This window comes from Mus pahari, chromosome 23, assembly GCF_900095145.1.
Source record: "Mus pahari chromosome 23, PAHARI_EIJ_v1.1, whole genome shotgun sequence".
Classification (NCBI taxonomy): Eukaryota; Metazoa; Chordata; class Mammalia; order Rodentia; family Muridae; genus Mus; species Mus pahari.
The window spans coordinates 25,234,070-25,255,674 of NC_034612.1; the positions used below are offsets into that span (position 1 = coordinate 25,234,070).

General features: G+C 52.4%; 3 protein-coding genes and 1 non-coding gene across 4 annotated transcripts in view; 2 read left to right on the forward strand and 2 right to left on the reverse strand.

Moving 5' to 3' along the window:
- Positions 1–3,353, forward strand: part of Stx1a (syntaxin 1A) — a 27,670-nt gene extending 24,317 nt beyond the window's left edge. Inside the window, exons 9-10 of the mRNA XM_021222616.1 lie at positions 1,378–1,488; positions 2,077–3,353. Coding sequence (XP_021078275.1) covers positions 1,378–1,488; positions 2,077–2,154 — 189 coding nt within the window. The 3' untranslated portion in view covers positions 2,155–3,353. The remainder of the gene's footprint in view (positions 1–1,377; positions 1,489–2,076) is intronic.
- Positions 3,354–5,026: 1,673 nt separating this feature from the next.
- On the reverse strand, positions 5,027–16,187 carry Bud23 (BUD23 rRNA methyltransferase and ribosome maturation factor). Its single transcript, XM_029533794.1, has 12 exons — positions 16,032–16,187; positions 15,902–15,939; positions 13,499–13,594; positions 13,322–13,404; positions 13,002–13,098; positions 11,288–11,384; positions 9,748–9,798; positions 8,976–9,061; positions 8,512–8,557; positions 8,201–8,259; positions 5,634–5,723; positions 5,027–5,495 (listed from the first exon to the last, which is right to left on the reverse strand). The coding sequence occupies exons 1-12, from the start codon at positions 16,140–16,142 to the stop codon at positions 5,441–5,443; spliced, it is 909 nt and encodes a 302-aa protein (XP_029389654.1). The 5' UTR covers positions 16,143–16,187; the 3' UTR covers positions 5,027–5,440.
- LOC115063125 lies at positions 6,093–6,222 on the reverse strand. Its single transcript, XR_003843004.1, has one exon.
- Positions 16,188–16,233: 46 nt separating the features above from the next.
- On the forward strand, positions 16,234–17,388 carry Dnajc30 (DnaJ heat shock protein family (Hsp40) member C30). Its single transcript, XM_021222728.1, has one exon. The coding sequence runs from the start codon at positions 16,271–16,273 to the stop codon at positions 16,928–16,930; it is 660 nt and encodes a 219-aa protein (XP_021078387.1). The 5' UTR covers positions 16,234–16,270; the 3' UTR covers positions 16,931–17,388.
- The last annotated feature ends 4,217 nt before the right edge of the window (positions 17,389–21,605 follow it).

The following is a 21,605-nucleotide window of genomic DNA, read 5'->3' on the forward strand; positions in this document are numbered from 1 at the left end:
TCCTGGAACTCACTCTGTAGACCAGGCTGGTCTCGAACTCAGAAATCTGCCTGCCTCTGCCTCCCGAGTGCTGGGATTAAAGGCGTGCGCCACCATGCCCGGCGGCAATCAGCTTTTATCCCCTAAGGTACCTCACCTACTGGACCCTTCTCTTGCCTCTCCTTCCAAATGATGGGCTCACCGGCTTGTATGCCTGTATTCAGGGGACACGGTGCTGGAGATCAGACGTGGGCCCTCCCGCATTCTTGACAACCACAGCAGCAACTGAGTTACCTTTCCCCTCCAGCCCCTTGCTTTTGTGTTGAGACAGAGTCTCCTCTCTAGCCTTGGCTGGCCTCAAACCTGTGGCGCTCCTCATCCCTGAGTGCCAGGATTACAGGGGTGAGCCACCATGTCCGGTTTGGTTGACGTGGATTTTATTACTGACTTTTTAGTTTTGGTTTGGTTTGGTTCCTTTGCCTTTGTGAAATAATCTTGCTCATTAGCCCAGGCTAGACTTTGAACTCTGGATCCAGTGTGGGCGGCCTCAGTGCTAATGTTTTATCGGTCACCAGACCTGGCTTTGTTGCAGTTTTGTTACTGTTTGTTTGTTGGTTAAGGTCATTTAGGGGTTTTGCGTGTTTTGTGATTTCTTTTACCTTTGTAAGAAAGGGTTTTGCTGTGTAGCCCAGGCTAGCCCTGCCCTCCTGATCTTCCTGCCTCAGTCTCCTGAGTGCTAGGCTCTCAAACCACGCCTGGCTAGACCAAGGGTTCTAGGGGTGAGCGTGATAGCAGTGGGGAGGTCTGAGAAAACTGCTGTGTCCTCCTGAGAAACCCTGAGGAAAAGACATCCGACTTAGACTGAGACCCAACGTGACTGTAAATCTCATGGGGAGGTGTTATGGTCAGATGAAGGACATGGGACCCAAAGTGGACTGCAGGGACTGGCGGCCAGAGAGTTTTGACCTTTGAAGACAGCAGACATGAGCTTTCTGGAACTGTCTCCCAGAGGAAAGAGTAGAGGCTTGTTCATGCTCACCCGGTAAGCCTTGGCCGGGGAAAGCACGGCCTGTGGTCCACCCACTCGTGCCCTGCCACTGCCTGACACTGTCCATTTCCTAGGGTCACAGCTGACCACCCTCTGCATGGTCCTCAACCTTGTCTGAGACTGCATGGCCAATGCCACACCCTGGGATGGCTGCTGTTTGGGACCGATGGGTGGCTGTCTTGTCCTCAGGACACCTGGCCTGGTGGCACAGGTGAGAGGCTACATGCCCTCCTCACACAGCTCCTCTCTCTCTCTTTCTGACTTCAGGGGACTTTCCTGAACCCCTACCCCGCGCTCCCTCCTGGTCCTGAGGAGGGAGGCCTGGACCTTGGGTACCCCCGGTCCTGCAGGGGGAGATGATTGACAGGATCGAGTACAATGTGGAACATGCCGTGGACTATGTGGAGAGGGCCGTGTCAGACACCAAGAAGGCCGTCAAGTACCAGAGCAAGGCGCGCAGGGTCAGTGGCCAGCTCTGCTTAAGCCCATGCCCCAGGGAGCCCCCAGACCGCGGGATCCTCCTCCCCGACCTGCCCTGGCCTGTTTTCAGAAGCTCCAACCATAGCCCTCACTTCATCAACAATCCCTTCGAGGCCTTCCCCATCCCTAGTCCTGACCCTCCAGAACCCAGCCCCCATTTTACTGATTTTTGCTTGTTTTCTTTGCTTTGTTTTAATTTGTTCCATATTGAGGCTCCTCTATGGGAATGGAACCCAGGACCTAGCAAATGGTAGACAAAAGCTCTACCCGAGCCACGCCCCTAACCCATCCCTGGGGGATTCTAGGCAGGGGCTCTACCACTGAGCCACGCCCCATCCCCTCCCTGGGGGATTCTAGGCAGGGGCTCTACCACTGAGCCACGCCCCCAGCCCCTCCCTGGGGGATTCTAGGCAGGGGCTCTACCACTGAGTCACGCCCCCAGCCCCTCCCTGGGGGATTCTAGGCAGGGGCTCTACCACTATTCAGCCCCAGCGTGAACCCTCGGTCCAGTTTCCCCCCTCACTGCACCCCTACTGCTCTTCTGAGGCCTGCCTTTTGTGTCCCTGCAGAAGAAGATCATGATCATCATTTGCTGTGTAATTCTGGGCATCATCATCGCCTCCACCATCGGGGGCATCTTTGGATAGAATCCACCCCAACCACCACTCCATTCTGGATGGGTCTCCCTGAGGAGGCCTCTGGCTGCTGCACTTAGCTGGGTTGCCCTCCCCACTCCTGCCTTCTGGCTGGGAGTCCTTTTCCCTCCCATCCGACACTGCGCCCTCTCTGTCATGAGGCTCCCGTCCCCACCACCCTGCCCCAAGCCGTGTCGTGTGCATGATCTTGTGACAGTGTGTGTCTGTACAGGAGGCAGAGGGGAGCAGGATTGGGAACAGCCAGAGCGGCTGGGTACAGGCCAGTGCGGGCAAGACTCGGGCCCTGGCCAGGTCCGCCTTTCTTCAGCCTGGGGAGTCTACTCTTCCCTGGGACTCAGGCTCCTTTCTGGACCCCAACCTTGCCCTCACTTGCCCCGCCCTCTGGCTTCTCCAGCTCTTCCCACCATGCCAAGGCACCTGGAGGGTGGGGACCAGCTGGTCACATGGTGCTGCTTTTCAGGTTAGGGGTGGGGATAGCTCAGCACTGAGTCTTTGTTAGCTGCCCCCTGCCCGGAGGCTCAGGGTGCCACGGCTGTCGGTGTGTTGGGAGCACCCAGTACCCTCTCTTTGGGCAAAGCCTGACAGTGTCTCTGGCCCTGGGAGTCATGTTCCTGGGCTGGGCCTGAGCCTAGTGATCCTGTAGTAAGAAGCTTAGTGGTGTCATCGCCAGCCTTGCTTTGAGCTGGAGGGATGGAGCAGGCCATAGTCCTAAGGGGCCTGGTAAGTTATGGCCAGAGTTGCATGATGGGGACAGCAGTTCCCTGCTCCCTTTACGCTCTGAAAAGCCAGGTGTCACTTTGGGCCTGCAGTCTCACCCTGCTCCGTCTCCCATTGATGTGCCACGTGGTGTCAGGTGTACTGGATGCAGTATTCAGCAGCCAGCTGGGGAGGGGGGCACCCCACTTCCCTCCCCTGCCATCTTGGGGCTTCTCGGAGTCAAAACTGTACCCCCTGCCCCGGGACCCCTCTCTCGTCCACAGGCAAGGAGTATGCATGCCAGTGCATGCAGCGGGAGCTGGGGCCGTGTCTGTGTGCCCCCTTCCCTCAGCTTTGCTCCTGCCCAGTGACTGTGACCACTGTGTGCTGCCTTCCCTCACGGCCACCTCCCTTTACCCCTTCACCAAAGGTCTTGGTACAACCAGCTGCCCATTTTGTGAGATTTTTATGTAGAATAAACATTTGTATCTGTAGTGAGCCTCTGGAATGTCTTTTCCACCTGCAGTATAGGAGGTGTGGGATCAGCCATGGGGAAGAGGCTGATGGGGAAGAGGCTCAGAGATGAAGGATCCCTCCCTCCCTCAATACACAGGCCTTCATTTGCCTACGGGTGGTCAGTGGGTAACATCTGGGCTTTGGAGACAGGCCCGGAACCCCACATCCTTACCTAGGGGAAGCCAAAGCCCTTGCTTATCAAAGGCAAGGTTCCAGGTGTCTCATCTATGAATGTTTTACCAGCATACATGCGTGTGCCTGGGGCCCTAAGAGGTCGGGAAAGTGGGTGGATTCCCTGCAACTGGATTGATAGTCTTTACCCCCCGTGTAGGTGCTGGGAACCAATTTCAGTTTCTCTGTGTAAGCAACAAATGCTCTTAACCGCTGAGCCATCTCTCCAGCTCACAGATCTTGTTTGTAAGTTTGGCTTTTTTAAGGACAGGATCGCATTAGGTTGCCCTGGCTGGCTCTTCTATGCTGGCTTCAAATTCAGAGATCTGCCTGCTCTGCTTCCCAAGCGCTGGGATTAAAAGGGAGCACCACCACACCTAGCTATTTATTTATGAGTATGTGTCTGTCATGTGAGTATATTTGCCTGGCGGGATGGCTCAGCGATTAAGAGCTTTGACTGCTCTTCTGAAGTTCCTGAGTTCAATTCCTAGCAACCACATGGTGACTCATAACCACCTGTAATGAGATCTGATGCCCTCTTCTGGTGTGTCTGAAGTCAGCTACAGTGTACTTACATATAATAATAAATCTTAAAAAAAAAAAAAAAATTGCCTGTCTCCAGAGGAGAGTGTTGGATCCCCTGGACTTGGGATAATTGGTATTATGCACTCCCAATATGAGTTGTTGCAACCAAACTCAGGTCCTCCGGAAGAGCAATGAATGATCGAAACCACTGAGCCATCTCTCCAGCCCTTAGAGAAAAGTGCATGTGTGTGCCTGAGCTCATGTGCACGTATGTGTAGGGAGGTCCAAGGACAACTTTGGTCCTGGCCTTTTACCTTGTTCAAGGCAGGCAAGATCTTTTGTTCCCTAGGAATAGCTGACCCAAGTTTCTGGGAATTCTGCCTAACTCACGTCTAGAGGTGCTAATGCATCCGGCCTCACGTGGGTTCTGGGCAGTTGCTTGGCAGGAACTATACCTAGTGATCCTAGGTCCCGGCTCTGATCCTTGGGAGATGCCCCTCCAGGGGTTAAGGCCGTAGGCCCCTTGTCTTCCCTCCCTGTTCAGCACCTTCCTGCTATGCCATGCCCAGGTGTCACCTCCCTCCTAGGGCTCACAGAACATAGCTATCAAATGTCCTCAACCCCCCACTTCCCTCCCCTGCCATCTTGGATGGCTGTTGGATACCACACATCCCAGAGCCCAAGGCCACTAAGTGCTACGATGTTTAACCTCTTGAGGCAAGGGGCTTGGGAGTGGCAGAGGCCTGAGGCAGTGCATGCCTGACTCCCAAACCCCATTCCCAGCCCTGTGTGATGGAAGTGCAAGTTGAGCCCCAATTCAGGGACCTACCTATGCCCTTCGCAAAGTCACCAGGATGCTTCTGTTTGTTCCAGGCCTGTAAATCCAGCTCCTACCTGGGAGCCACGCAGTGGTCCCCAACTGAGACACAGGCTTATGCAGAGACAGGGACACCAGTTACTTAGAAAGTAATTTAATGCATTTAAGACAAAATAAAACATCCTTAGAAATTCTTTTCTTTTTGTTTTTGTAAGACAGGTTTTTGCTGTGTAGCCCAGACTGGCCTAGAACTTTCCATCTTCCTGTCTCAGACTCCCAGGAGGGTGTTGGGATTACAGGATCTGAGCTGCCAAACCCAGATACCTGGAACTCTTTTGGTGAAAAAATATTTTGAGAGCCTCCCAACTTTTCTAAAATACTATGTTGCTAGCTGCTGAGGTAAACAGTTCAGTCCAGAGACTTCCCCAGAGGCAGGTCCTGGGTTGGGCAGCTCCCACTCTCTGAACAGAGTGGGTGGCCAGGACCGTCTGCAGGGCCGGCTGCAGGTGTGGGTGGCCAGGCTCTCTCTCCAACTGATTAGATGCAGTGTCCTCAGAAGCGGGGCTTGCGCTTGCGGCCGGTGTACTGGGTGTCAGGTCTGACCTCCCTGCAGACAGACAGACAGGCAGGCAGACAGACATGGACTCAGGAGAATGAAGAGTTCTGAGACCTCAAACGCAGATGATTTCTTGGAGGCCACAGCATCCCCCTCCCTGCCTGCTGCCCATCCCCAGCCGCCACTCACTTGCCCTGGCGCCTGCGCCTCTCCTTCTTCTCTAGGACCCACTCCCGGCTCTTCTTCACCAGGTCCCTCCGTGCCTTCTTGTGTGGGGCCCTGGCCAGAGACAGAGCGAGAGGATGGCTAAGATGCGCACAGGGCAGCCCCGAGGCTCCCTCTTCTCTTCTGTCATTTCCACTCTGGACTCCTCAGCCACAGAACCGAAACCCTGGGTTAGCAGAGCTGTGGGGTGTGGTCCCTGCCCCTGCAAGGTGTCACTGGGTAGATGGCCTTGTGTCTGGCATGCACCTGGTCCATGGAGTGACTCCAGGAAGGAGTTACTCTAAAGCCTGGTAGTGTCCAAGGGAAGCCATGGTGCCCGCACAGTCCAGTGTTGCCACTTATGGTGCTCCTCAGGCTTGGGAATTCAGTGTGGCTATAAGAGCAGTGCCCACCCCGTACCCCTCACCCCAGTCAAGCTTCTGTCAGTGTCTGAGGCCGGAAAACAAGGCTGCCGGCTCACAGCAGTCCTGACGAATGCTCCTCACAGCTGATCTTGGCCTCTAGCCCTGGCCGTGGAGGAACATGATCCCCTCAGCTCAATGGACAAGAGGCCCAAGGCAGACGGCGTGTCTGCCCACCCACCCAGACACATTCCCATTGGCTGCTGGGCTGGAGTGATCAAGCCTAGCTTGAAGGAGAGCTGCTTCAGTATAGACTGAGGCCCCTGGGTGTTGGCAGAAGCCACCCTCCACTAGCAGAGTCAGAACAGAGGTACAAGCTACTCAGCATTTGGGGTGGGGCAGAGCTGTGTACCCAGGCCGCCCGGAAAGGCAGGCTACGTGAGGCCAGAAGGGAGTCATGGAAGGCAGTGCCAGGCTGGTCCAAAGGCTACTGTGGAGCCTGCCCTCCTGGGCAATGGTGAACAGCGGGAATTAGTGAGGTCAGTTATGGCAGCACAGCGACCCACCATGCACACCACAGGATGTGTAAGCATGGCTTGTGACGGGAACCTGGGAGGCCCCTAGCTGCCATGACGACAGGAGAGAGGAAAGGGACTAGGCAGAGTGAGGAGGAAAGGGAAGAGGGATGGGACAGCCCAGAAGGGCAGGGATGGGTGACAACCATTCCACTCATTGACACTAGTATGAAGCTAAGGGACCCTAAGATGCGTAAAGGGGACTGGACACCTTGTGAATCCTCTGCAAAGCTGAGTAGAAACATCTAGAAGAGGCTTAAAGCTCAACGGGGAATGAGCAGGGGAGGTAAGAAAGGACCCCGAGTAGGTGAGGGTCAGGGGTCAGGTGCTGTCAGAGGTCATGCGAAGGCCAAAGAGCAAACAGAACACTGTGTAGGCAGAGCGTGACAAAGGGAAGAGAAAGTCATCGAGGTGGAAAGGAAAGGGGAAGTGACCACGGGTACCAGGAATGATGGGGGAGACCGTGTGGAAACCTGTTTCTTTTCTTAGTAAAACGGAAACAGAAACGGGGCAGGTAGAGGGCACAGAAGGTTCAGGAGCTTGCTGTACGAGCCTGGCCCCTGACCTGCACCCACTCATGGTCCCCTGCTCCTTCTCCATTGAGCTTTGGGACTCTTCTAGATGTTGCTTCTACTCAGCTCTGCAGAGGAAGCACAAGGCATCCAATCCCCTCCATGGATCTCTACCTCATCCTTACACTAGGGCCTGTTGGTGAGCTCATCCTTACACTAGGGCCTGTTGGTGAGCTCATCCTTACACTAGGGTCTGTTGGTGAGCTCATCCTTACACTAGGGCCTGGTGGTGAGCTCATCCTTACACTAGGGCCTGTTGGTGAGCTCATCCTTACACTAGGGCCTGTTGGTGAGCTCATCCTTACACTAGGGCCTGTTGGTGNGGTGAGCTCATCCTTACACTAGGGCCTGTTGGTGAGCTCATCCTTACACTAGGGCCTGTTGGTGAGCTCATCCTTACACTAGGGCCTGTTGGTGACTTCATCCTTACACTAGGGTCTGTTGGTGAGCTCATCCTTATACTAGGGTCTGTTGGTGAGCTCATCCTTACACTAGGGCCTGTTGGTGAGCTCATCCTTACACTAGGGTCTGTTGATGACTCATCCTTACACTAGGGTCTGTTGATGACTCATCCTTACACTAGGGTCTGTTGGTGAGCTCATCCTTACACTAGGGTCTGGTGGTGAGCTCATCCTTACACTAGGGTCTGTTGGTGAGCTCATCCTTACACTAGGGTCTGGTGGTGACATGCACTTTCTGTAAGCTGGACTTTGTTGAATGATCCGCGTATCTGATCTGTGGGAGCTGTGTGTGGATAGGAAGGACTCGGGAGGGTGGGGATGACCATGCTGGGAGGAGGGTGTGGGGGAACTGTACAGGAGCACCCTGCCAAGTGCGTTGAGAAGGGGCATGTGCAGGTTCACACAGGAAGCTAAGGCGCCGAGGTTGCCCCAGGGCTCATCCCGAAGAGGGGGCAGACACAGTCCAAGAGGCACATCTGGTTGCGGCATCTTTGGTGATGCAACTGTGTGTAAGCTAAGGCTCAGGTGAAAGTGGAGAGTGATGCCCCAGCCCCTGCCTGGTCCCCACACTGTGCACCTTACCGCTCACTGGTGAACGTGGACTCGGAGGCCTGGTCTGCGTCCTGACTTTCAGTCAGCCCCTGCAGGAAACGCAGCTCTCAGTCACCCTGGAGCTCATCACCCCAACACAGAAACAAGCATCCAGGTCTGAGTAAGCCCCATAGGCCTGAAAGACAGACCGCAAGGGTGGGCGCTCCCTCCCGGGACCTACAGAAGTCTCAGACTTCCGGGCTCTGTATGCAGGAGCCTGGGGAACCCTGACCTCGGCAGCTCTCCCGGCCCTTGTGTTGGGAGAACAAGGCACGGCCTGAAAGCCCCAGGCCCTTCCTTACCTTGGGCAGGGAGGTGGAAGGCCCAGAAAACAGACAGAGGTAGAACCTGAAACAGAAGGGCAGCAGGAAGCCTGGCTCGCAAGGCCTGCAGCACAGTCCTTGTCTTCTTCTGTGGCCCTGCCCACCTACCCAGCATTCCTCTGTCTGCTCAGCAGCCTGAAAGGGCCCAGAGCTGTGGAGACAGCCCTTGGTCCCAACACCTGCTGTGTATGTACACACACGTGAAGGCAGAGGTCAGCCTCAGCTGTCATTCCTCAAGTCACTGCCCACCCCATTCCTTGACAGGGCGTCTCAGGATCAGAGAGCTCACCAAGTTGGCTGGGCTGGCCGGCCAGCGATCCCCCAGAGATCTGCCTGTCCTCACTTCCCAGTCACAGGGATGGCAAGCCAGCACCACACCTGGCTTTTTCATTTGGGTGCTGGAAGCGAGTGCTTCCCCCACTGAGCCACCACCCAGTACGTACTTCTTGGCTTTGGCACTGTTGGGGAAGTCTACCACCACGCCGCCAGTGAAGCCTGCCCTCGTGGCCTGGGTTGTGATCAGCTCCAGCTGAAGAGAGGAGTCAGGAAATGGACAGAGGGACAAAAGGGACAAGAAAAGGACGAAAGCTTAAGATATGCTCAGCCCTCATCGGTCACAATCGAAAGCACTCTCTAGCCTTTCCCACTCCCGAGGCCTGGCAAGCCACCAAGGCAGAATTCAGGCTGGAGCCAGTCTCAGCAGCCCACCCTGAGGGAGTATCAGAACAAACCAGTTCTGTTCATTCCCAATATCTGCTCCAGGGACCCATTTCCCAGCCCAACTAGAAATGAGTGAGGCCAACTAGAACAGACTTAGTTCTATTACTGCAGAATCCCTCACGTATGCCACACAGGACGGAGCTGCCCAGGGCCTCTTACCTGCTCCTATCTACCTATTGGGTGATGAAACTGGGCAGCATCAGCACCGCCCGACGCCGCCTTAACTCTTCTCTCTCAGGGATGCAGATGGAGGCCAGGTCCCAATGCCCACCAGATGAGACTAAACCAAGCCCAGGTTCCCTGCCATCTCATCGGACAACAGAAGACAACACTCCAGCCCCCCTACGGATACACCCCCTCTTGGGAAGCCATCTGGGGTCACAGTGCTGTCACTAGGGTACCCATTCCCTCACGGTGCCCAGTGGCAAAAAGGCAGCTGAGTGGCGAAAACTGTTCTACACTCTCCGCTTCCTGTGGCCGTAGCTACCTGCTCACCTGCTCTGAGTTTTCGGGGTACAGCTGCAGGACAGCTCGGGCCCCACGGACCTGTGGACAACAGAAACGTCAAGACCACGTAAGCATTCCGTGGAATCATGACCACAGCCCCCCTATCGTGGGCAAGGTACCATTCTTAGGGCTGAGCATACCACCACCACCAAAAGACTCATGCCCTTCTGGAGTGCACGCTGGCAAAGCACAGTTAACTTACAGTTGCAGGAGCTAAAACTGGGGCCAGGTGGTGCATGTCTGTAACCTAAGCCTTCAGGAGGCAGAGGGAGGAGGACCACCTCGTGCTCAGGTCCAGCCTGGTCTACACAGTTTAAGTCCCTATCTCAAAAGAAAAGGGACAAGAAACAAAAACAACCCAGCAAGTGCTGAGATTAAAGATGTTTGCCGGGCTGGAGAGACGGCTCAGTGAGGAGCGCTTGCTGCTCTCCTGGAGGATGTAGATCCAGTCCCAGCACCCATGTGGCACCTCACCACCATCGGTAACCCCACATCCAGAAGAACTGCTACCTTTATCTGGCCACTGTAGACATCAACCACAAATGTGGTGCACAGACACACATGCAGACAAAAAATTTACACATGTAATATAAGAAAATGAGAGAGAGAGAGAGAGAGAGAGAGAGAGAGAGAGAGAGAGAGAGAGAGAGAGAGAGAGAGAGAGAGAGGAAAAAAGGTATATGCCACAATGCCTGGCATGATTTTTTTGTTTGTTTCTCGAGACAGGGTATCTCTGTGTAGCCCTGGGTGTCCTGAAACTCACTTTGTTGTAGACCAGGCTGGCCTTAAACTCAGAGATCTGCCTGCCTCTGCCTCCAGAGTGCAGGGTTTAAAGGTGTGCACCATCATCCAGCTAAGAAATTTTTTTTTTTCCAATACAAAGAAAAAGTTAGAGAAGGGCTGGAGAGATGGATCATCGATTAGGAGCACCAACTGCTCTTCCAGAGGTCCTGAGTTCAATTCCCAGCACCCACGTGGCGGCTCACAACCATCTGTAATGGGATCCAGTGCCCTCAGGTGTGTGTCAGAAGACAGCTACAGTGTACTCATACAAAAAAAAAAAAAAAACAAACAAAAACAACTAAATAAATCTTTAAAAAGAATAAAAGGAGGAGGTAGGGGAGGACCTTGTAGAGGACAGGGCACTCCGGCAGGCCACCTCTGTGTGCTACACGTCTCTCCTCACTCAACTCAGTGGCTCAGATGCTGGCCATGCTGCCGCTGGGCTTCATCACATCAGCTCTTCGCACCTGGGCTTTTTTTTCTTTTGCATTTCTGAGACATCTCTGGTTGACTTTGAATTTCCTATGTATCAAAGGCTGGCCTTGAACTTCCCACTGTCCAGTCTCTGCCTCCAAGTGTGAGGATTCCATGTCTACACCACAGCGCCCAGCTAAGTCTCCATAGGCTGTGCACTCCTTCCCTGGAAGCCTCATTATGGAAGCCTTCAACTTCATCCTTGCTCTTACAAGACAGGAAGACAGACAGACAGACATGCATGCATGCAGAGGAAGGAGCTTATACTCACAAGGGCAGAGTACAAGGAAGAAAAGAAGTGGTACAGGCGCCTGGCAGGGATGTCCGACTTCTTGTTGGCGTTGCAGAGCCACTGCACGGCAGAGATGCTGAAAAGGAAGAGACCCTGTTAAGTGGGACCCATTCCTTCCCTAAAGGCCTCCTGAGGCCTCTGCCATCCATCACCTACCCTCATCTGATGCCTGGAGCTCCCATCCTGCCAGTTCACTCTTGACTACTTCTTTACAGCACAGGACCACTTGGGGAAGAACTTCCTTCCTTCAGCCATTCCAGGAAAACGTTTTCTATGCCTTCATTCTCTCCCACCAGAGGAAACCCACCAGACAGCACTTACGCACAGCCACACATCCCTTACACCCTTCTGCTGTATCTATCGAGTCTCTTTAAACCGACCTGCTCTCAAACCTTCTGCAGTTACGGTCTTTGCTTCTGGCCCCTCCTTCACACCCAGCCACAGAATGCCATCCTACTAGCCTGGCATGGGCAAGGCCTGCAGTTTGATCTCCAACACCACAAAACCAAACCAACACATCAGCCAGGTAGCGTATGCATTTAATCCCAGCGCTTGGGAGGCAGAGGCAAATGGATCTCTGTGAGTCTACATAGTGAGTTTGGGGAGAGGTACATAGTGAGATCCTGTCTTCTTTAAAAACACAACAGAATCCCGCCCCCTACACACACACACACACACACACACACACGCACACACACGTGCACACGCACACGCGCACACACAATGTACGCACGCGCACACACGCACGCACACACACACACATGCGCACGCACACACACGCACACGCACGCGCACACGCGCTTTGACTCTGAGCCAGGACCTCATGCAGCCCAGCCTCCAACTCTTGTGGCAGACTTGAGTTGCACTGCTAACCTCCTGCCTCCGCCTCCCAAGTGCAGGGATTACAACCGCATGCAGCCACAGTCCATACTTCCAACAGTAACTTCAACATTCCAAAGTGGTGATTATCATCTGGGGCGGGAGGGGCGATCAGTGATTAAGAGCACTTGCTGCTCTGGCAGGGCACAAGTTCAGTGCCCACCACGCACACAGCAGCTCCCAACCTTCCCCAGTTCCAGGGGACTGGCCACTGTCCTCCAGCAAGCACAGGGACCAGGCATGCATGTGGTACACGCCCATGTGGTACAGCCCACGCACACAGGCCAACACCCGAGGATGCTCTCTTGCCCCAACTTGTCTGTACGCACAGACTCAAGAATGTGCACACACACAACTAATTTTTAGCTTTCGTTGTCCTTATAAATCTAAAACTCTTGGAATATGTATATTTATTGAATTACATTTATTTACTGTGCCTGCATCCTGGTTCATGTATGGAGAGCAGGGGGCAGGAGAGATGAGAGCACTGACTGCAAATCCCAGCAACCACATGGTGGCTCACAACCATCTGTAATGACATCTGACGCCCTCTACTGGTGTGTCTGAAGACAGCTACAGTGTACTTGCATATAAATAATAAATAAATCTTTAAAAAAAAGATTATTCTTTCTCTCCACCATGTATATTCTGTGTATGAAGTGCAGGTTTGCCAGGCTTGGTAAAACACCCCCGTGATCACTGAGCCAGCTCCCCAGAACACGTAAATGTTTAAATGTGGAGTAATGACTGCTATACAGCCAGGGTTAAGAAACGCTGATCTATGAAAGTAAAAGTGGAAGGTAAAGACTGTCACCTGATGCAGCCATCAAAAGAGCCCGGTCTGAAAGGGACGCCCTGGCCCATGTCCCCTAGCAGCAGGTCTCCCTCTGTGTCCCGGTCCAAGGCGGCATCTACATTGGAGGAAAACAAAGTATGGGTACAGCTGATACAGGCAGGTGTGGTAGGCAGGCCTGTGATCTCAGTAACAGGGAGGCTGGGGCAGGCGTGTCCCAAAGTGGGGACTAGCCTGGGCTATATGGCAAGACCTTATCTCAAACAAGCAAATATCCATTTCAGCAGCTCCACGCAAAACGGGTTGGTGATCTTGGTAGAAGGCGGGGCACACATACTTACCCAACATGGCAGGGCTGATGTCAATGCCCACCCAGTAGTGTCCCTCTTCTGAGATATAATCTCCACTCAGTCCAGAACCACAGCTGGAAGAAACGAACCACTGAGGCTCACATTGCCGAACCGCAGAAACCCTCCACCCTGGCCCAGACAATTAGACCCGGGGCCCCAGGACCTCACCCAATGTCTAACAGGTAAGAGGGCTGACCCTCTGGTAAACAGAGGAGCTCCAGTGCTCGCTCAGTCATCTTGGTCTGGATGTCAATCATCCGTGAGCTGGGAAGGAGAGAAACACAGGAACAGTTATGGAACTCTGGGTCATATTTCTCCCAGACTAAAAGAGTCAGGAAAGTAAAGAAGCAATAATCAGCTAGAGGGACTCTTTCTACTTTAAATTCTTTTTACTTCATTTAATGTGTGTGTGTGTGTATGTGTGTGTGTGTGTGTGCGCGCGTGTGCACGCGCGCGTGAACACAAGATCAGAGGCCAAATTGCTCAATCTAGCTCTCTTCTTCCAACACGAATGTCTAGGGATTGAACTCAAGTCATAAAGCTTGAGATGTACCCCATGAGCTATCTAGCCAGCAATTGCCTAACAATTTTAAACTTACAATTCTAACTTGAAATCAACAAACTCAAATGCAGTCCCATGATGGGCATGGATGCTCCCACAAATTTCTGTACTCAAACAGCTGAGGCAAGACTAAGAGTTTAAGGCCAACCTGGGCAAGACTCTGTCTCAAAACAACACCAGTAAAGTAGTCCCAAAAGTCCACTTGATAGTACATGTCATTTTATTGTGCACATATTTTATCAAAATGTGTGTTTGTGAGTCTGTATGTGTATACATATATAAATATATACAGTGCATTGGTGTTTTGCCTGGAGTTAGAGATGGTTGTGAGCAGTCATCTGGGTACTAGAAACAGAACCCAGGTCCTCTGGAAGAACATTCAGTGTTCCTAACTGCTGATCCATCTCTCCAGCAAAGCTGACAGAAATAGGGCCAACCACTCAGCAAGTGACCAGTCAGTGACGATCTACAACTCTACTGGGCCTTCTTGCTTTACTCCTTAGGAATGTGTTCTCTCAAAGAGTCACCTTCCATACTTCCTTTCACATACAAGGATCAACAAGGGACAACAAATGTTCGGGATGTGGCTCGGTGGTACAACACTTGCCTATCACACAAGAGGCCCTAAGTTCAATCCCCCAGTACCTCCAAAAAAGCAGTTAAGATTCGCCTCAGTAGTAAACAGTGAGTGCCTGGCCATACATCCCACCCCCCCACCCCCCGTACCAGAAAATGAAAGCATTACAGCGTCGACCCTGAGAAACACAATATAATGCCGGCACGAGGTCCATGTCTCCACAGAACCAAACCTGGGAGGCAGAGGCAGGCATATCTCTGTGAGTTCAAGGCCAGCCAGGAAGAAGGGGGAAGAGACAGTAAATCAGAGTACAGTAGAGCATAGCTGCGCATGCTTGGAATCTCAGTATGCAGAAGGCAGAAGGCCAGCCTTATATGATAATGTGACCATATTTTTTTAAAAAATTAGCAAAATAAACTGTAATCAACTTACTTAACTCTATATACTTTTAGGCCAATATACAAAATGACATTTCAGTACGTAATCAGTATAAAATTGTGAATGTGTTGTGTGTGTGTGTGTGTTTTGTGTGTATGTGTTTGTGTGTTCATTTCTTCACATTAGGACATTCTGACTTAGAGTTTTAACAGCTGGCTGCCATACTGAACAGAGAATGGTCACACCTGGTCTTTCCAAAATTCAAGGTAAACAGTCCCAAAGAATAGTGTTCCATACAGCCAGACATGTGGGACCATGCCTGCAATTTTACCACTAGTCAGGTGGAGACAAGAGGGTCAGGAATTCAGTCACCTCCACTACATAGCAAGTTCAAGAACACCCTGGGCCATATGAGACCAGGTTTCAAACAAAACAAAACCAAAGAAACTACCATGTAGAGGATTCAGTCATTAATGTCAATGGTTGCCATGACAACTCAGTGCAATCATGCCTTTAAATAAAGATCACAATAAACCCACAATGAGTGTGTTCTCTCTCTAATAGTACTGATTCCTTCCGGGGGTGTAGCCTAATGGGTGGAGTGCTTTTCAGAATCATCCAGTGGATGGCTAGGGGTGTGCCTCAAAGGCAAAACGTCTACTTAGAATCCCCAAGCGAGGGGCAGGAGGTATCGCTCAGTGACAGACCACTTATGCAATATGACAGTACCTTATTCGTGTCTTCTAACGATTGCTTACTTTACCACGTAGTTAACACACATGGTCAAACGACCCAGTGTAAACTGGAGATGAATATACCACACAGTGGGACCGAGGTAGCAAGATCTTTCCAGCTCAATGGCTTCAAGTTCACTTTACCGGTGGCAGAACTGCATTTACGCAGACCCACACCACACCCCCACCCCCACCCCCACCCCCACCCACCCACCCACTCCCAAATTCTACATGCTTTCCAAGCGACGCCCATAATCGGGGCGACTCGCCGATCCCGACCCCCGCGATGCCGCCCAACAAGCCATGCTTGCTCCCCTCACTTGCGAACGTATTTCCGGGCTTCATTCTGGTCATAAAACTGTTGAGAAGAGAAAAACACACGTGGGTTTGAAGGGAAGAATCCCAGAGCAGTCATTCTAGAAACAGACCAAGACCTGGCGGGGCTCTCACCAGCTCCGGCGGTCCGCTGTGTTCGGGTCTCCGGCTACGAGATGCCATCTCTAAGGTACGGCCACACGCTGGGACCGGCGAACCCGAGCGCGACGCCTGGACGTCATCCATCTGCGCCCGCCTCGGGCGGGCCTTTCCCCGCCTTTCCTTTTCTTTGATTGGCTAGAAGGTGGGGCCGCCGCTCAGGATTCGAGGCCCCCCATTGGCTGCCTCGGCGCCGCCCCCCTCCCCGCCACAACATGGCGGCCGCGCGCTGCCTGGGGTGGACCCTGTCACCGCCCTGGAGATGGTGGCAGGTCCGGGGGTTGCCTCCGAGTTCGGCCGCGGGCTTGTGCTCGCCAGGGAGGACTTACTCCCGCACCGCCCTCTACGAGCTGCTGGGCGTCCCCTCCACGGCCACGCAGGCGCAGATCAAAGCGGCGTACTACCGGCAGAGCTTCCTCTACCATCCCGATCGCAATCCCGGGAGCGCCGAGGCCGCCGAGCGCTTCACGCGCGTCTCCGAGGCTTACCTGGTCTTGGGCAGCACCATCCTCCGGCGCAAATATGACCGAGGTTTGCTCAGCGACCAGGACCTGCGCGGACCTGGCGTCAAGCCCTCCAAGACGTCCGCGGCCGCTCCCGCTCCTCCTCGCCCTCCTCCCTACACCCCTCGGGCTCCCGGTGGCCCTCGGGCTTCTCCCGGCGACGGTCGCACGATGTTCGACTTTGACGCCTTCTACCAGGCGCACTACGGAGAACAGCTAGAGAGAGAGCGGCGTCTGCGCGCCCGGAGGGAAGTCCTTCGCAAAAAGCAGGAGAACCGGGCCAACAGCGGGCCCCGCTGGGACGATACCAGAGATGCCACTTTCTTCGTCGTCCTTTTCCTTATCTTCGTCTTTGTTGGCTTTCGTATTTAATCGGAGAAAAAGGAGGGAAAGGGATCCCAGCCCAAGAAACCGTCCTTTCTAGACCTTTGAACCATTGGTCAGCGATTGAATTGACTTCCTCCAGTGGTGTTCTCTTGACCCTCCTGACACCCTCCAATCTGGCCAGTGATCGACACATCCCTCTCCTTTGGTCCAGAAAAAGACGCTTTTCAGTGGCCAAGAAAGAGGCTCCCCGGATAAAGATTCCTGTGAAAACCAGAAATTGAAGTGCTTTCCGGAATCTCCTGGGTGCCTGTTCATTCCTAGAAGTTACCTTCAGATGCCAACTCCCAGAACACTTGCTGCGGTTTTTAACCAGAAGCCCTGAGCAAGATTTGCCCTGTCCCCTGCCACATGTCTGTATAATAGGTGGTGCTTCCCCTGTAACTGCCTAACCGTGCAATATGACTGGTTGTCCGATGCCAAAAAGATTTCATTCTTGGGGACTCGAGTGAAATTTGTTTTTCTGTGTTACCCCAAGCCGCAGGTGAGACTTGATCAAAGATCCAGCAGATGCTGGGGATGTAGCTCCGTGAGAGAATGCTAGCAGCAAAAGGTACTGGGTTTAGGCCCCAACTCTGTTGTCTTGTGTCCTCCTTCCCCGCTAAGAGAAAAGGTAGTCAAAGATTGCCATTCCCCCCACCTCAGGTCTGTGTTGTGTGGGAGTGAGAAAAAAAAAAAAACCAAAGGCTTGAGGGTGAGGAATATAGTCCTGTGTCCATATTTATCTTAGGAGTGCCCTTGGTTGCCGTGTGAGCCTAAAAGCAGAAGAAGATGATTTGGCCTCCCAAGGTCTGTCCCCATTATTCATCTTTTTCTCCACAGTGGTGGTGTAGGGTGGTGTTACTGGGGCCAAGTTCACCTTGGGGCAGCGTGCGTGCCTGTCCTTGGGCTTTCTTTCACTAGCCGCTTGCATTGCTAAGTGTGCAGCCTGTTAACTGTGACAAGACTTGGAGGCTGAGTTCCTGAGTGTGATCCTCTCATCTGTGGTGCTGATCACAAGCCCATAAGTCAAATCCCTCTAATGAGGCTCCTGGACTGTGTGAGTAATTTGAGCCTAGAAGAAGCAGGAGGCTTACTGGTCAAGGTACAGATGAAGGGTTGGTCTGTAATCCAGGGAGGCTGAGTCTGGGGGGTTGTGACCCGATCACAACAAAGTGACACACAGGGGCCGTGTGCAAAGCCAAGAGACTACAGCGCCACAGCAGAGCGCAGGCTGTGACCCAGTTGATAGGGTACATGTCTCTAATGCACTAATCCCTGAATTCCACCCCAGCACCACATAAACCAGGCTTCATGGCACTGTAATCTTGGCACATTTTGGAAACAACATCAACCTTGCATCACAGACTGGCTAGAACTTTCCATCCCCTGCCTCAGTATCCTGAATGTTAGGACCTCAAGCAGGGGCCACAGACCCACAGGGATAAAGAGAGAACCTCAGGAGAACCAGGAGGCTTTCAGGAGAACTGCCAGAAAGTGGTTTGCTTGGTAACATTGTATGCTTCCCATCTCCCAAGATTTTACAAGGTTTTCTGTCCTGGCAATGGACATTAGTCCTGCCTTGGAGGGCAGCTCCTCCACCCCTGGCAGGAGAGAGCAGGGCTGAAGAGATGAGTGCAGATGCATAGGAGGAAGGCTGAGTGAGCAGCAGGCACGAGGCTCAGTCAGGAAGATGAGAGGCAAGGATGCACTTATCTGGCGCTCTTTTGCCAGACTGCTAAAGTGGGTAAATGGGTAAAATCCTGTCACGCACGGTGTTGATACAACCCGATCCCTTCCTTCCTTCCTTCCTCCTTCCCACATTCTGGCAAGTCATCCACATGGTGCATCTTTGGCCTCTGTCATGGTTCCAGTATGATTTGAGGCAGGACGTGACAGCGTCTATATAATCCCAGCATGTGTCAGGCTAAGGCAGAAAGGTCTCCAGTTTAAGGCCAGCCCAGGCTATACAGTGAGACCCTGTCTCAAGGAAGGTAGAACCTGGGCATGGTGCTCCACACGTGTATCCCAGCACTGGGAAGACAAACAGGAGCTCACCCACACGGTGGTGGTCTACATGGTGAGTTTTAGGCCAGCTAGGGCTACATATCAAACAGAGAAAATGGGACCTGTGAAGTGGGTAAGTGGGTTAAGGACTCTGTCTTGTCCCCAAGCCTAACAACCTGAGATACGTCTCTGGGAGCTATATGATAGAAGGAGAGTGGGAACTTCCTCCTGAAGTATTCCTCTACCCTCCATAAGCATAGTGGCAAGGATGTATGTGCCCGAGTGTGTCCTCATACTTCATGCAAGACGAAATAAATAAACATAAGTAGATAATGTACAGAAGTGTTGGGAAAAAATCAAGTTTGACTCAAGAGATCCCCCACAGCATCACGAGAATGGCCACCAACACTCATTTTGGGAAACGAGAGGTCCTGTACCTTGAACCTATGTATCTCCTGGGAGGTCACCAGACCCCAAGAACAGGGAGAAAGGACAGCTGGTAAGTCATGGGCCTCCTCAGCCATTGTCTTGAGTGCATAAAGATAGAGAGAGAGGTGGGAGTGTTGCTCAGTGGATAGAGTGCTTACGAAGCCCTGGGTTCCACAACTCCAGCTTTGGACAGCTCTCAGTTGAGCTTCCCTGTGATGAAGTCACGCTTGCCTCTGCCTGTGGGTGACATCGTAGGAAGCACGTGCCTCAGCAGCCCCCTATGCAGGTTAGCTAAGATCCAACTTGCAGCTTAGGTAGTATGCTAGCGAGCCTCTGAGTGGGTGAGCAGCGAGTGCCCCCTCTAGTAAAGCACAGTTGTGAATGGGAATGGAGTATGCCTGAAGCCCTGAGTTCCATCTCTATTGTGGCAGTAGTGGAAATGGTGGCTGCAATGTGCCATTCGCAAGTCAAGTACACAGGAACTGGAGGAAGAAGGACCGGAAGTTCAACGTCTTCTCTGGATGCAGTTATTAAGCCTTTAATGCTCGCACTCAGGAGGCAGAGGCAGGTGGATCTCTGAATCTAAGGACAACCTGGTCTACACAGTGAGTTCCAGGACAGCCAGACCTACACAGCGAGATCCTGTGGCAAAACATAACGACAACAGAAACCGAGGGCAGGATAGAGCTTGGGGCTTGGAGGGATGGTTCTGTGGTTAAGAGCATGAACTACTCTTATAGAGGACCCAAGTTAAATCCTAGCACTCATTTATAGTTCACAATGGCCTGTGACCCTTGCTTGCTCTAAGGGATCCAACACCCTCTTCTAGTCTCTGGATATTACACTCATACACAGACACAAGTTTGCACATACACACATTTTAAAAAGCAGATTTGGGCCTAGAGAGATGGCTCAGCAGTTAAGTGAGTTTCCTGCTCTTTAGAGAATCTGAGCTTAATTCTCTAAACCCATTGGCTTCTGCTGCAAAGGATCAGATGCCCTCTTCTGGCATCCAAAGGTGCATTCGCGCGCGCGCGCGCGCGCGCACACACACACACACACACACAGGACAGCACTTACATACAGAGACACATAAAGAAAAGAAAATAACTCTTCAACAAACAACGAGAAAATCTGTCTGAGCATCCACATAGTGAGCAGTCCAGAGATGACATCATCATCATTATTATTTTGTAAAACCAGATTGGGATGGAGAGGAGGTTCAGCGGCTAAGAGCACCTGTGTAGTGGGGAGTGGAGTTTAGAGCTCAGTACCTAGGTAAGAGCCATTTGTCCCACATACCCCTGTGACCCCAGCTCTGAGCTGGGCAGTGACATGAATATTTCTGAGGCTTGATAGCTAAGAAAATATGAGTCCCAGCTTCAGGGAGAGACCCTGCCTCAAAACACTAGGCAGAGAGCTGGGTGGTGGTGAAGTTGCATGCCTTTAATCCCAGCACTCAGGAGGCAGAGACAGGCGGATTTCTGAGTTCAAGACCAGCCTGGTCTACAGAATAAGTTCCAGGACAGCCAGGACTACACAGATAAACCATGTCTCAAAAAATACCTGATGCCCTCTTATGACCTCTGCAAGCAGAGTATATTCTCCCAAACACACACATCAGAAAAAGCCCAAAACACTATGTTTAAAACTCAATCCCCAACCCCTGCAAGACGAAACTTGCTGAGCAATGGTGGCTCAACATTAACCCCAGCACTCCAGAGGCAGGAGGTCAGGTCTCTGTAAATCTGGGACCAGCCTGGTCACAGAGTGAGCTCCAGGCTGGCCAGGACTACACGGAGAAACCCTGTCTTGCAAATGACTCAGCTGTTAAGAGCACTGACTGCTCTTCCAGAGGTCCTGAGTTTAATTCCCAGCAACCACATGGTGGCTCACAACCATCTATAATAGGATCCAATGCCCTCTTCTGGTGTGTCTGAGGGGAGTGACTGTGCTCATATAAAATAAATATTTTTTTTTTTTTTAAAGACAAAGAACAGTGACTCACCCTCTTAAAGATGGCCAGGGCATTTGGAGAAAGATCAGTGGGCAAAGCATTTGTTTCAATGAAAAGAACAAAGAAACAAGCCGGGCGTGGTGGCGCACGCCTTTAATCCCAGCACTCGGGAGGCAGAGGCAGGTGGATTTCTGAGTTTGACGCCAGCCTGGTCTACAAAGTGAGTTCCAGGACAGCCAGGGCTATACAGAGAAACCCTGTCTCGAAAAACCAAAAAGAAAGAGAGAGAGA

What these genes read in the sequence shown, in the direction of transcription:
- Dnajc30 (XM_021222728.1), top strand. Translation starts at nt 16,271, where the DNA reads ATGGCGGCCGCGCGCTGCCTGGGGTGGACCCTGTCACCGCCCTGGAGA.
- Bud23 (XM_029533794.1), bottom strand. Translation starts at nt 16,142, where the DNA reads ATGGATGACGTCCAGGCGTCGCGCTCGGGTTCGCCGGTCCCAGCGTGT. An exon ending in GCCCGGAAATACGTTCGCAA is followed by an intron (nt 13,595 to 15,901) that starts GTGAGGGGAGCA and finishes TCTCCTTCCCAG; the next exon opens with CTCACGGATGATTGACATCC. An exon ending in TCCACGTTCACCAGTGAGCG is followed by an intron (nt 5,724 to 8,200) that starts GTAAGGTGCACA and finishes GTCTCTGGCCAG; the next exon opens with GGCCCCACACAAGAAGGCAC.